At 42.3% G+C, this 13,526-nt stretch overlaps 1 protein-coding gene across 1 annotated transcript in view; it reads left to right on the forward strand.

Annotated features, from left to right (window-relative positions):
- Positions 1–1,288: 1,288 nt before the first annotated feature.
- Positions 1,289–13,526, forward strand: part of LOC134638369 (neurogenic locus notch homolog protein 1-like) — a 40,990-nt gene continuing 28,752 nt past the window's right edge. Inside the window, exons 1-2 of the mRNA XM_063488878.1 lie at positions 1,289–1,534; positions 2,168–2,249. Of these exons, the coding sequence (XP_063344948.1) occupies positions 1,477–1,534; positions 2,168–2,249 (140 nt within the window). The 5' untranslated portion in view covers positions 1,289–1,476. The remainder of the gene's footprint in view (positions 1,535–2,167; positions 2,250–13,526) is intronic.

Consider the following 13,526-nt stretch of genomic DNA (forward strand, 5'->3'; position numbering starts at 1 on the left):
CTTTCTCCCAGTCTCCAACTCCAGCTTCCTTTAGCTGACTGTGTGGGCTTCTATAAAAGCAGGTAAAACATGTTTATGTAATGGGGATTACTGTTGTGATTCTTATTAATAGTAATTGTTTTTTTAATGATCTTCTATCCATTATACTATTTTGTTCTGTGTTTTAACCAGGTCTTGTACTGTTATACCCCCCATATTAATTTTTAGTTTTGTTTAGTTTTATTGCGATTATTCTTAGTTTTCATTCTTTTGATCTTGCAGCATTTTTGTGAATTCATTTCCATGAAAATCACTTTATAAATAAACTTTACCTTTAAAAATGGTAGCAATGGTTAAAGTTATCATTATCAACCATGTACTGTTTTCAGAGTTGGGTTTACAGTTCAACTTTTTTTTATATGCAAAAAGGTGTTACTGGGTATCACTTCGACCTCTGTAGAAAGAGAGTTGTCCTGTGAAAATGCATGATAATACAACACTATGCTGTTGTATTATTACCAGTCTATTCATGTATAAGCAGCTTTTGTAAAAGTGTTTATAAAAATGCGTAATCACTTAATGTATTTTGTACCATATAGCATCTTAGGTCGCAGAGTAACAATGAAAGCTATCTACTAAAAGTGAATTAAGTAAAAATCAGCATGTTTTATTTTTTTAAAAAGTGAATGCATTGACTCAAGGCAACCCTTTCAAATTAAAAGACTCCAATCAGGACTACCAGCATTTGAAATATTACGCTGACTAATAATGTTCATGTTTATTTTCCCTGAGTTTGTGTAATGTTTTACAGTAAAGGCAAATTAAATGTAGCCTGCTAAATATATTAGCACTGTGTCGTGCTGTCACTATGATTAAAAATAGAAAACTATAAGGCTTGTGAAGTCGTTTAACCACGTTAAACTGGCATAAAGTACAATAAAGCAACCCCAGTAGAAGTAGAGCCTGACTTTATTTAAGCTGTTAAGGACTAAGATAATTCATAGATCGACTGGATTAACGCCCAGTCCTTTTTTTAAAGTGCCCAACAGTTTCTTTTTAACTCCCACTGTAAATACTTGATGTAATCTGCAGGACTAATGATCCAGACGTGTTAATTAACCTCTCACTACATGGGAAAACCGCTCGGGGGAAACACAAACAAACTTCCTTACTGTCACTTTATCAAGTTGTGCAGCTTGCGCCTGTCTGGGGACCAACTGAGTGATTGTTCATGTGTCCGTGGAAGAAAAACGCCCCTCGGTGCGGAGCGGCGGATGGAGATCAGATCATTCCCAACTCGGGACCCGAAGTGACAACATCTCATGCTCGGAGTTCAGCGTTACTGTTTTTTTTTAACTCTCTCTCTCTCTCTCTGTGGACCTTACTCAAGGATGAACTGAAATAGTTTTTGTATTTTCACTGTCGAAGAGGAAGACACATTATCGGATCTATGAAAAAACCCACGTGGATTTGTACAATCATTTTAAACCAGAAGGAATGCATATTTTGTTTGTCAAACTAACTTTCTTGTTGTCGCTGATAGGAGTAACACGAGGTGAGTGGCGGGGGAATCTCTCGGTGGTAGTTTCCTGCTTGAGAAAGTTGAGGAAAAAAATCACTTTTATGAATATTTAGTCTGTAAAATGTCCAAACGTGTGTGAATTGATCTTGATGCGCCCACTTTTCTGTGAACTGAAACTAAAGTGCAGAATTTTCTCAACTTTATTGCCGCCTGCAGGGTTCATCTGCTAATTAACTTTTTTTTATTTTTTGCACCTGTTGGATTTAGCAAAACCTTTACGATTTCACCTCTCCTGGATCAGTTTGTGCATTTTTGGTCTGCAGGCAGCTCTTGAGCACTTGCCCGGCAAACACTCAACTTTTTCTCACTAGTGTGTAAACGCATGCCTTTGCAGTCTGGATTGGGAGCAGTGTGAGCGCGTTTGTGTGTTTTAATAGTATCGCAAAGCTGTGTTATTCCCCGAGATGGCACAGTCTTTTTTTTAAATTAGGACAGCTAAACTACAACATGTGATTCACACTTAGATTTTACATTTATGGGGAGAAACACACATATTTGGAAGCTGTTATTTCTGCAACACCTGGAGGGATTGTTGTACAGGCAATAATCAGTGATTTCAGAGGAGTGTGAGGAAAGCACACAAGTATTAAAACTTTCTGTTTGCAGGTCTGAGATGCTCCAAACAGGCGGAGTCGTGTTTGAACCAGGGGAAATGTCAAACAACTGTAGATGGCAATGAAGAGTGCAAGTAAGTTCAACAACTGCATTTACTTTTTTTTTTTAAGCCAAAGAATAATAAGAAACATCTGCATGGAAGAGATGTGGGATTGTGGAATCTATGAGATTTATTTTATTTTTCATTTTTATTGTTACTCTTCTGGGAGGCAAATGGCCAGCGAGCTGAGACAGAAACTGAGTGGACATTGATGAGGACAGGGGTCACCCGATGAGAGAGAGTGTGTTACTGCCACCACACTCTCTCCTCTGCAGCCAAACTCTCGCGGCCCTAAATCTTGTTTTTCTTTTCTTTCACGAAGCGACAGCTGGGTTTGCCAGAAGCTCTGCGACCATTGTTCTCCCCTACGATTAATTCTGTGTGACTAATCTGGGTGAGGCTTCCCAGAGAGACCCTCAGACCCTGTCCTCCTACAACCCCCCCTCCTCTCTCCTGGGATTTGGTCCCCTCCTCAATGGCCCTCAGTGCTCTCTCTCTCTCTCGGTCCCCTGGACAGATGGCAGAGGCTGGAGGATTTTCTAACCTGCTAAAAATGGGGACGAGTTCTGCATTTTGTCTGCAGAGTTTTGTGTTTTGAGATGTTTTCACTTCAGATGCTCCGACAACATGCTCCCGCAACAATAGCCTTCCTTGGCTCTATTTCCACCCTGGCATGAGCTGCATCAGCCAGTGTCACCTTACTGTCGCAAAGACCGGTGACCGCCGAGTGATTGGGCTGGCCAGGTCACAGCTTTGGGACTGAAAGACCTTGGCAGCGATCTTGGCCCTTTGCCACATCTTAATTTGGTCTTGTTGTGTATTCACCCCCACCCAATCCCACCCCACCTCCTCACTGAGCCACAAAGCAATCATTGTGCCCCTGCACTGTCTTCCCTCTCAGACGTCTCCAATTAAACATGGAGATGGGCATCGTCGCGGTTTTGAAAAGGTTTGAGCGGGCACACGAGGTTCAGCATGCCTTTGTGTGTTTCGGTGTTTTCTCCCTCATTGTGTTAGTTGTCACCACGCCACCAGAGGGCCAAAAAAATAAAGTTCAAAGGTTCTCCGAGGTCAGGCAGACTGTCTAAATAGACATAAAACAGACAATAAAACAGTAACTGCTTTCGATTCCATCTTTTCTGAAAGGTAGCTCTGGGCATTTGGTTTTGCTTGCATTTCTATTCCAATATGTTATTCACAGTGATATGAAGTTAAGAAGAATTTACTCAGAGAAAATTGTTAGGCTTTATGCATATAAATGTGTGTAGTTTCTCAATGTCAAGAGTAAATTTAATATTGTTAAAAGTAGAGATTTAGAGCGACATTTAAGGGCACCTTGAATTACTACACAGTCGCTGTTGTACAAAGTCCTGTGTGCAAGTTTTAGAACTTGAAAAGAGATGAAAAATGCACAGAATCAATGCAGGATAAGCTGTTATATACTTGTAGACTTTCAGTTCCTAGTATTAGGCAGACCAAGTCACTGGATTTTTACTACATGATGCAAGAAACTGCACTGCTGAACTCTTTTTTTTTTTCTTTTCTTTTTTTTAATCGAATTCTGCCTCTAACACAATATTTTGCTTTAAAAAAATGTAAGTCTCTCACTGATGAAATGCCACAAGTCATTTTCTCAGCCTTTAAAAAGCTTCCCAGAACCTAAAACACTATATACAATGCTAAGTACTTAGCAGGTTAATTGGCCAGTAAGCTGATCTTCAAAGTGAACCAGTGTAAGAGATTAACAAACCAGCTTCTTGCTTCACTCTACAGCTCCAAAACTCAGAGAGACATTTACTGATGCTATCGCTCTTTTTACATGAACCTCATTCTCCAAGATTGATGACTTCCATAGTAAGTGGGTTGATCCAGCCAGTGCTTCAGCTCTTGTTAAAGCAGCACAGCTGGAAGTATCACGACATGAACAGCGAGAAATAATTGCAACCAGGTGGATCCTGTTTGAAGCTTAGTGTAAAAATAGGTGTAAGATGATGATTAATGTGCGCTTTTTTTAATCAGTTAAATGTTTACAACATTCTCAGCTCACAGATTGTGTTTTTCTTCTTCATGCTTGTCAGAATTACAGTCTGGGTTTCTCCTCAACTAATTAGCTGCCACTCTTGAACTCAAGTGCTATATCGAGGTCAAGTAAGTGGCATTGGATAGTTCAGTTTTATATAGTTTGTCAAAGATGCCTACTTGACATGCCATGCCATAAATACCTCATCCTCGTATCTGGCTTGGCCCAATGACATCCCAACTGAAGTTTATCTCCAGAGAGCTTCGAGGAGGCCTCTCATTTACTGTGTAGGCTTGGCAGCAGCAGAAGGCAGTGACAGAGCTGAGCCAATCCAGACTAGGAAAAATAACTCACAGATTCCAGTGGCACAATGGCCAGAATCAAAGCGGCTTGCAGCAGAGCTCCCTCTCTTTCCTGAGAGTTGAGAGATGTCAGGCTGGGACAGGGGCGAGGAAGGATGCTGCTGAGAGATCACATACTTTCACCGTTAGCTGGTCAAAGTGATGAAAAAACGCAGCTGAAAGCATGTTGATAGCAGCGTGAAGTGGTGAGCTGTTGCAAGGGTTTAAGTTTGCATAGTAGGTGAAGGATCGGAGTTTGGCCAGATGAATACTATAGACCCACTCTCATCTCTCGACTATAGCAGCATCCAGTGCCTTTATTTACTTCAGCTGCAGAAGGTAGCTGGCCCTTGTTTGAAGCTGCCTTCTAATTCCCTTTGTTTGGTGACTATTACTGATCATTTTGTAGCTCAATTGTGCAATTTAAAGCAAACAATTTATATTAAAAGCCCTCTGGCATTTAGGGGGACAAAAACTCTTTGTCCAGGTATTTAATTATCAAAAGTTTATAAGTGTATCATACACAAAGGACCAAGTTCCAAGCACGAATCTAAGATCTAAACATAGCAACATGACGCCTTGATATTGTTCATTTGCAACTTTCAACTGCATGCAACAGTCCTTGTGAGTAAACTAAGTTGGCCCACTTGTTGCTGAGATGCATCTGTGTGTTTGTTTGTTTCCAAAACTTAAGCTCCGCTCTCAATTTATGAGCTTGAAAGCGCTGTGCATAAAGTTTTCCATTTTCAGTCTGCACACACTGAGCTGGTTGGAAATTCCCTGAAAAAAAATACGGGCAAAGCTGTTTATTTCTAATTTATCGTTAAGAACACACCTGCCTTCACACCTGTGCTCCCAGCGACACTAAGTAGCCATATCTGCTCCTTTGATTCTTGAAAGGGGTTAACAAATTTAGGCTCTGAAAATGTGAGAAGTTTAATCCTGCTGTTAGGATCTGCTCATTTGTTGGCATTTTGAGCGAACGTTGCCTCGGATAACAGCCAGTCGTTAATTCCTTGCTGGTATGTGCAACTGCTACAGTATTAGATCCACCTTCAGTGAAAGTGAGCCCTTGTCTCTCCGGTTCTGGGCATTCTTCAATGGCACCTCTGTTCACTCCAGTCAGATGAGTCTATCTTAGCCTCCCCCGCATGCTCTCCACTCCCCCCTGCACCTCTATTCAGAGTCAGGAAGCAGAATCCAAGTGGCCTAAGGGAAGAAAAGGTGCCGTATCTGATCATATCATCACACAACGAGAAGCACATAGTGCAAGCCTTTTATATGGCCACTGCTGCCAGTGTTAGGTTCCCTTTGGCTCGAGTCCGCCTAGTGAGAGGAGAGCTCTGGCTGACTGAAGCGACTTGGTGGTGGGGAACCTCAGTGCCGAGGATTAGTGATATTTGAGCCCCCCTGTTTGGCATATGCCAAGACAAATCACATAAACTTTGATCATAGGCTAAGAGGACTGACAGTCAGTGTGTGTGTGTGTGTGTGTGTGTGTGTGTGTGTGTGAGAGAGAGAGAGAGAGAGAGAGAGACAAAGAAGCTTTGCACACTCCAAACCACACTTCCTCATTTCTTTTATTTTCCTTCCGCCAGACCACCTGTCTTTGGGTTATAGTATAACAACTAGGAGGGACACGCACTCTCCCACACAGCAGCATGCTCCATAATACCCATGATTACTTGTGGCTTTGCCCATTCAGCTTCACATAGAAAAATGACTTTGTCTGCCAGGTGTGCTTTTAGCTTGCAGTCACACTCACACACAGAATAATTAAGAGAGTGGAGTGTGATGCCTTTATCGTGAACCAGAGCAGTTTATTCAGCAGTAATGCAGATTGTAGGACTGATATTAGTGTCTTTTACATGGCAACAAAAAATAAAAAATACAGATTTGCTCAAGGGTTAAAAGTTTCAGCAGGAATCACAGTGTGCTAGGATTGTTTGGGAGTGGTCAGAATTTGCCTTTGATAGAAAGGCCTGCGCTCTCTGTGAGTGCACCAAATATAATGAAGTGATCAAATCTAATCTAACTTTGTTTTTTATTACATTAAAGCAGGGGGTTTTATTCAGTGGGGACACTGAAGGGGAGGTGTGGAGGTGAATTTCGATTGTATTCATTGGTGGAGATATTTCTCAAGCTCTAACATTGATACAATATTTAAAGATTAGAAATGTAATGCAAATAAACATTAAAAAGTTACAGTATTACAACCAAATGTTCTGTATTTCCCCCTCATGCCAACACAAAGCTGTAGAGCATGGACACATGAGTTCTGGAGGTGTTCTTTGTGACTGCCACCAGGATCTCAGAAGTCCATCCTTTGGGTCCTGTATGTTGTGTGGTGGAGCCTCTGTTGAGGACATCTTTGAGCCCCTTGTTGCGTTCCTCTCTGTTCCTTGGTGGCAGGGTGGACTGCAGGTGCAGCCATTGTGGTTTAGATCAGAGCATTGCATTGCAGTGATGAATTAACTTGCTTCAACCATCAGTAGGTTTAATCTTGGTGTTATCTTGTATGTATGTTTCGAAATAACAGAAGAAATGCTCCTTTTAAAGGTAGAAAACGCCTGATAATCATCATGTTTTACTAGCTGCCTTCAGTGTTTAAAATAACAGGACTGACATGAGAAACTTGGCAAACAGGAACAAAATAGTAAATAAGTAAGCCAAAGGTGCAAGTTTTCTATTATTTGAAGTATATGCAGGGACAGCTCTCACTCTTAAATCAACCTGATAATCTGATAAGAAAGAGGCTGGAAAAAACTAAAAGGAAAACCTGTATTAGTCCTTTTGAACAGTAGAAACTTTCACTATTAAACATTGGCTGTTTGGAAGTTACAGTCATTTCACCTTGTTTTGTGGCTGTTAGTACTCACGCAGGGTTGTCTTAACAGCCAACAGTTTAACAGCGATGTACATGATGGACAATTTTTCATGCTCTGGCTCACCCTTGAAGTAACAACCTGAGGATCCCGTTGTGCTGTCAGTTACACCTTCAGACACCCGCGAAGCCCTTAAGTGGTTCCCAGCCTCGTAAAGTGGCAGTAGCAGAAGTCATTAGAGCTGCTATTACGCTCATGACATGCGTACACACACACACTGAGTTTTTTTTCCAAAGGGGAGCTTGTTCTTTCCCATGGGCTATACTGCTCCCAAATAAACAGGGTCTCTAATGAAGGCTGCCAGATGTGTGCTGGCCAGGTCAGCTCTCCTGTACGATTAGAGAGGGAGGAAAAGAAGGATGAATGTAAAGAGAGGGCAAGAAGTGGAAGCGCTTCCCCCTGTAATTTCTGTAGCCAGTTGGGATTTGATGGTAACTTTGGTTTCATTTCCACAACAAACAACAAGCCTGGTTTTTGTGCCAGGTTCGGTTTTAGTGAAGAGTTATTTATATTTGCGTGATTCAAGCCGAATGCATGTGTTAAAGAGGTGTTTGCTACTATGCAGACTGCTGGGAAAACACAGGAGAGGAAGAAAGAGAGAGGTAAGTGTCGTGGAAAGGAGGGGAGAGTGCCCCTTCACCCCTGGGCAGTGCTACTAAAACAGATCCGATGAGACCAAAGGGGACTTAGACCAGACATGAACCAAACAGCCAGGAAATGAGATAAGGTGGTGGGGAGACAGGAGAGATAAGGGGAGGGGGAGAGAGAGGAACTACATAATTTGACTCCTAGACACAAGGTCAGTTAGTCAAACTTATAGGGAAGAGAAAAACAAGTAGTTAAAGAAACTTGGAAAAACGTGACAAACCATTGTCTCCAGTGGTCCTTCCTTGTATGTTTCACACATCAGGGGATCGTCCACTTCAGACATGTTCTCACCGCTGGAAATACAGGTGGCAGGACACATGACAGCCACTTGCTCCCTGTGAATACACCGTACAGGATATTGATTTGTTCTCGCATTTGCACAGCTGTACATCATGCAGGCATCTTTACTCGGAAGTCGACTGATTAAAGACAAGCCATTTAAATCACTTTTGACTTTTTCTTGGTGCTTTTTTAATCAGACTAGTAAATTAGGTACCAGGAACATCTCTGGATTAATGTCCAATCCAAGTGATTTAAACATTCGTGTTCTCACATGCAGCTCTGTTGACTGGCATTCAGAATCTATAAGCCATAAAGAAGGTGGCTGAATGGGCTATTCCAATACTGTTATAATCTATCATACCAAAATGCCAACAAAGTCCTAGTTTTAGCTTCCAGTTTTTCCAGTTTCTTCCATGATAGTAAGTTAAATGTCTTTATGTGTTTGAAAATGTTACTGGAAAATGAGACGGGTGTTTTTAATACTCAGCAGATCAAGAGAAACAAAGAATTATCCTAAAAAAATCCTGATGAAGTTGCTAATGGAAATGTAACCAGACAGTGATCTGTTTCTCACAGAGCTTTACATGCCACAGTAATTGAATAAATACACAACCTAATTCACTAAGCTTCTTAAAGAGCACATAAAGCGAGGCCCATACAGCTGCCAAAATCTCTTTGCTTATTCTAGGTTTTTATTTGTATACAGTGCACATGTGTAGCCTACATATTACATTCTCCCATCTGTGTGTGACCTCAGAAAGATGGCAGATGGCAGATTGGCTCGGCACTGAGGAAAACCCCTTTAGAGTGACGCCTGGCCGAGGGTCAGATGTCACCACAACATCTGCTGCAGGCTCGAGCCGCCGCCCGGCCCTGTTATGCATCCCATCAGTGGTGCAGACCTGTTGCCACGGGCTACAGCGGCAGCGACTGAAGAAGAGACGGCCCGGGAATGAGCGCAGAGGAGAACAATGAGGGCTGCTGGGGAGGGATGACAGAAAAGATAATAACAGTATCGGCCTTACCGCGGAGATAATTCCACTGCTGTGCTGCAGTTACACGATACCTCCCAAACACCTGATATTTGCTCAGCTTCTGATTTGTGCTCCACTTTTCATGTCTTCTTTATTTATCTTTCTAGCAGCCCAGTTTATCGACTGCTGTTGAGATTATCCCGCTCCCCGGGCCGGGCAGATTTCACTTGTTGAAGCAGCTGCTTTGCTCTGTTTGTTTTGAACACAGCCAAGACTTGATAAAAGAGTCGTTGAATATCTTTTGTCTTACCCACCTTTTTTATGTGTTTGGGCTCTTATCGAGGCAGTTAAAATTGATGCCCGTAAAAGCTGTTTTGTGCTGAGTGTGTACTTGACAGGCTATCGCCAAGTTAAAGAGCAAACTGTTAACATTCTTTGTCGAGCGTGTGCTACAGTTGACTTAATGCTAGCATCCCAGCCGGAGTGTGTTTGAATAGTGTGTCCACGTGCTTTGAGGTAAGGGTGCAAGGGGCTCTGTCTGTTTGTCTTTTAGACCTTGGTGTGAGATGCAGAGCTGTTTTTGTGAGGGCAGAAACCGGTTTCAAAAGCTAGTGCAAGTCTTTTCCAAGACCCATAAAGGGAAGCTGCCAGCAAGCCCCTATTGAGGTTTCTCAGGTTAAGAATCAGGACAGGAGGCTCTTTAGCGTAAACACCAGAAAATTCCTTCTGCCTCCTTTCTGCCTTTCTCTCCTTGAAAACCAAACCAAACCAGTTCCAGTTTCCTTTCTCTCAGACGTCTTTGTTTGTCCCAGTGCATGTCTGTGTGTCTCTGTCTATGTGCGTCTGTGTGTGTGTTTTGGACTTTTAGCTTTTCTTTTGCCTTATGCTTGGCCTCCAGCATTGCAGACCACAAAAAAAAAAGTTGCAGAGCAGCTTGGAATATCTTGGAAGAAACTTTTGGGAGGATGAGCATTAAGCAGATGCGAGTTATAAATCCGACTGTGCTGTCTTACAAATGAAAAGAAGGGGTTTTAGGAGAAAAGGGGTGAGAGAGGGGGTTTTGGAGGGAAAGAGAGTGCACAGAGGGGAGCGAGTGGATGCCAGCAGCCATACAGCTTTGAACAGAGGAAGTGAAAAAAAAGAAATCAGGAGTGAGCACATATAGTGGAAGGACGATTCAGAGAAAGATTTTTTTATTTTTTGGGGGGGTGGGGGGGAGAGAGAAAGAAGAGGAAAGAGGAGGTCTAACAGCTGAATACGCCCGGCCTGTGGTCAGCGCTGAATGGGGAGGAAAAACAATGGGCCCACTCATCCTTCGCTCTCCTTTCTATGCCTCTCTCACTCCTCATTTTTACTGCTAAGTATTTGTGGGGTGGTGGGGGGCATTCATTCAAATACCAACACTGTAAAAAAATGTCCAACTCAAGATGTTATTTAACTTTGTGTCCTTAAATTTCCATTCTTTTGATTGGTATTTTAATTTTTTACAGTATGTTACTCAATAAATATCTCAAGACAGAAACAACTAGTTTAAAAAAATAGCAAATCACAACATAATGCATGTATTTTTGTGAGAGATGAGTGCACGGCCCTCATCTCTCTTAGTGTTTGAGGACAGTAGTCAGATGGGGTGCCATGGAAAGGAAGGAGGCTAAGTGTTAGGGATATGGGAGACAAGGGGTAAAAGGGAGGGGGGGATGACTGGCCGGGGTAGCAGCTGCTGTCTCCTCATTAACATGCGCACCTGCTCCCTGCGGCCTTTTTCCAGCGAGCTCGTGTGGCGCCTCACGACCTCAGCACCCGCCACCGCTGGGGCTTAGCTGGACTGGCCTTCTAGCAGCCAAATTTTCTCTTGGCCAATCCCCCCCCCCCCCCGACTCACTGCAACACACACATACTTCCACTGTCCCCTGTCGGGTTAAATAGAGATGCTCTATGTGGAAGAATGTCCATAGATTTTAATGTACAGCTGTTTTATCAGGTTAGGTCAGTGTTGCTGCTGCATAAACAGTCTGAAGTACTTGTAACTACTAAATATGAATTTACTTTTTTTTTTTTTTTTTTTTTTTTTTTTTAGAAGTTTTCAGTGTTGCTTATTTAAGTTTATTTGACAGTTCATGACAGATTGAGCATTTCTCTTGGTTCAGATTGGAAAAACCCAGAGGTCAGCGGGACAAGACGCATTTTATGTGCGTAAGTCAAGTCTAATGGCTCAGTCTGGTAATTCTCCTTAGCGTCAGACCAGGGTTTGCCTCTTTTCTAGGTGTGAAAGATTTATGTGTCTTTTACTGGCATTTGGAAACAATGTGTCCTGAAAAGTTGCCAACAATTTTACTGTAAGAGAAACGGCAGTATTTTAAGATCATTAATCAAATAGTGTTACAATGTTTTGACAGATTAAACGTTTTCCATCAAAGATATTGACTATGTGTCTTTGAGAGGACCTTGTAATTGACTAAATGATGGATATAATAACAAAGTGTCTCATTTGCACATTGTAAAGTAATTTGTGGAAAATTAGTGAATTTTTTATATAATTAATAGCTAGACATTTTACGTTTTACTTTCTTTGAAAAGCTAGTCTTCAGAAAAGGCTTGGTTTCCAACAGTTTATTGTATTTTTTTACTCTTGGCTCTGTGTGATGTCATTTACAGCAGATATACTTAATATGGTTATCTCAGGCACACAGCTCTGACTCTGAGCACAGAAGCCCCACCCACTCTGTTCAAACCTTTTGTTCATGATACAAGCAGCCAGTCAGAAGAAAGCTGGCTTCTTCCAAACAAATCACATTGACCTGGTGTTAATAAATAAGGATTATTTTTCACTGTGAATCACATAATGCTCTCTGCTAGAGTCCATGAATAAAAATATAGAGCTGGAACGAGTAGGTCTACTTTTATAAATGCCCTCAGACTAAATGACAAGCATGCAAGGTGTCACTCTTCGCTCTAGACGTGGTGACATGCCACCACTCACTGCTACTGTTTATGCAGTTGGCAGCCTAGCATGTCATGTTTTCTTTTCTTTGCCACAGTCCTAAGGCTGTCTAATCCCATGAGGGGGAGACCCTGTCTAAACACACGCCTGTCCCTGCACAGGGTCCACAGCTCGGCCCCACCTACACTAACATACACACAGGGTGGACGCCCTGGGAATGTTTGGGGACAGGGTCCTGTCAGCCCCTCAGGGCTAACAGACTGGCTGGCTCGGGTCAGGTATTTGAGAGCGATTTGGTTTTTTTTAATGTCTTTCATGCTTTGTGCACAATGGTTTTTGTGTGAGAACAAAACAACAGAAAGAAAACTCTTACTGGTCAGGCATGTGCATAAAACAAATCTGCATTTTAGAACATTCTCTATGTAGTTTTCCGCTACATGGGAATTCACTTTTCAGAAATCTTTCATCAATCTTGAGTGGTTGCACTGCAGTGTCTTTCACTTCATCCCCTGCCCATCATCTTGTCTGATGCGTGAGCAAATCCTCTCTGGGGAAGACAGAATAACGAGCACTGAGGTGGTGGCATGGTGCTTTGAAGTTGCCATAATGTTGGCTTGCAGCTCAAACTGTGGCATAGATGCTGCCTTGTCCACAGGATGAATGAGTGCTGACAAAAGGGTCAAAGTGAGCAGATTCCAGTCCTCAGAGCTGCTGAAGAGTGCCATGATGGCTGCTTTTGTCATACCTCCACTTTTGGGAAGGACGGATTAGGAACAAGATTTCCAAATACCGCAGATTTTTCTTTTGTGCCCCTAGCCAACCAGCATTATTGACAATAGGATTGAATCTTTGAAACGCTGTGAACTGCTTGGATTTATGGGTCAGTTAGAGCAGCAAAAAGGGCTGGGTATTAAACCTCAATCACTTTTTGGTTAAGACAGAGTGTGTCTGTTAGATGTAAGTGGGAGTAAGAGTTTTCCATACCAAGAAATATGGCTTTACTTTACTTCCAGCCCACAAATCTGTGGATACGCATGGAGCTGTGAAACATTCCTTCATGTAATCTTTCTGTCTGTGTGTATGCATGTGTAAAATAGCGATCACCGTCTGTCTTTGTGCGGGTATGTGTATGTGTGTGTGGCCCTTTTGTTGAGCCGCGCGCATCCTCAGGGGACATGCTTTCAGCTCCTCTCATTGTAATTGTAAATGTGTGAATGTG

This window comes from Pelmatolapia mariae, linkage group LG12 (genome assembly GCF_036321145.2).
Source record: "Pelmatolapia mariae isolate MD_Pm_ZW linkage group LG12, Pm_UMD_F_2, whole genome shotgun sequence".
Lineage (NCBI taxonomy): Eukaryota > Metazoa > Chordata > Actinopteri > Cichliformes > Cichlidae > Pelmatolapia > Pelmatolapia mariae.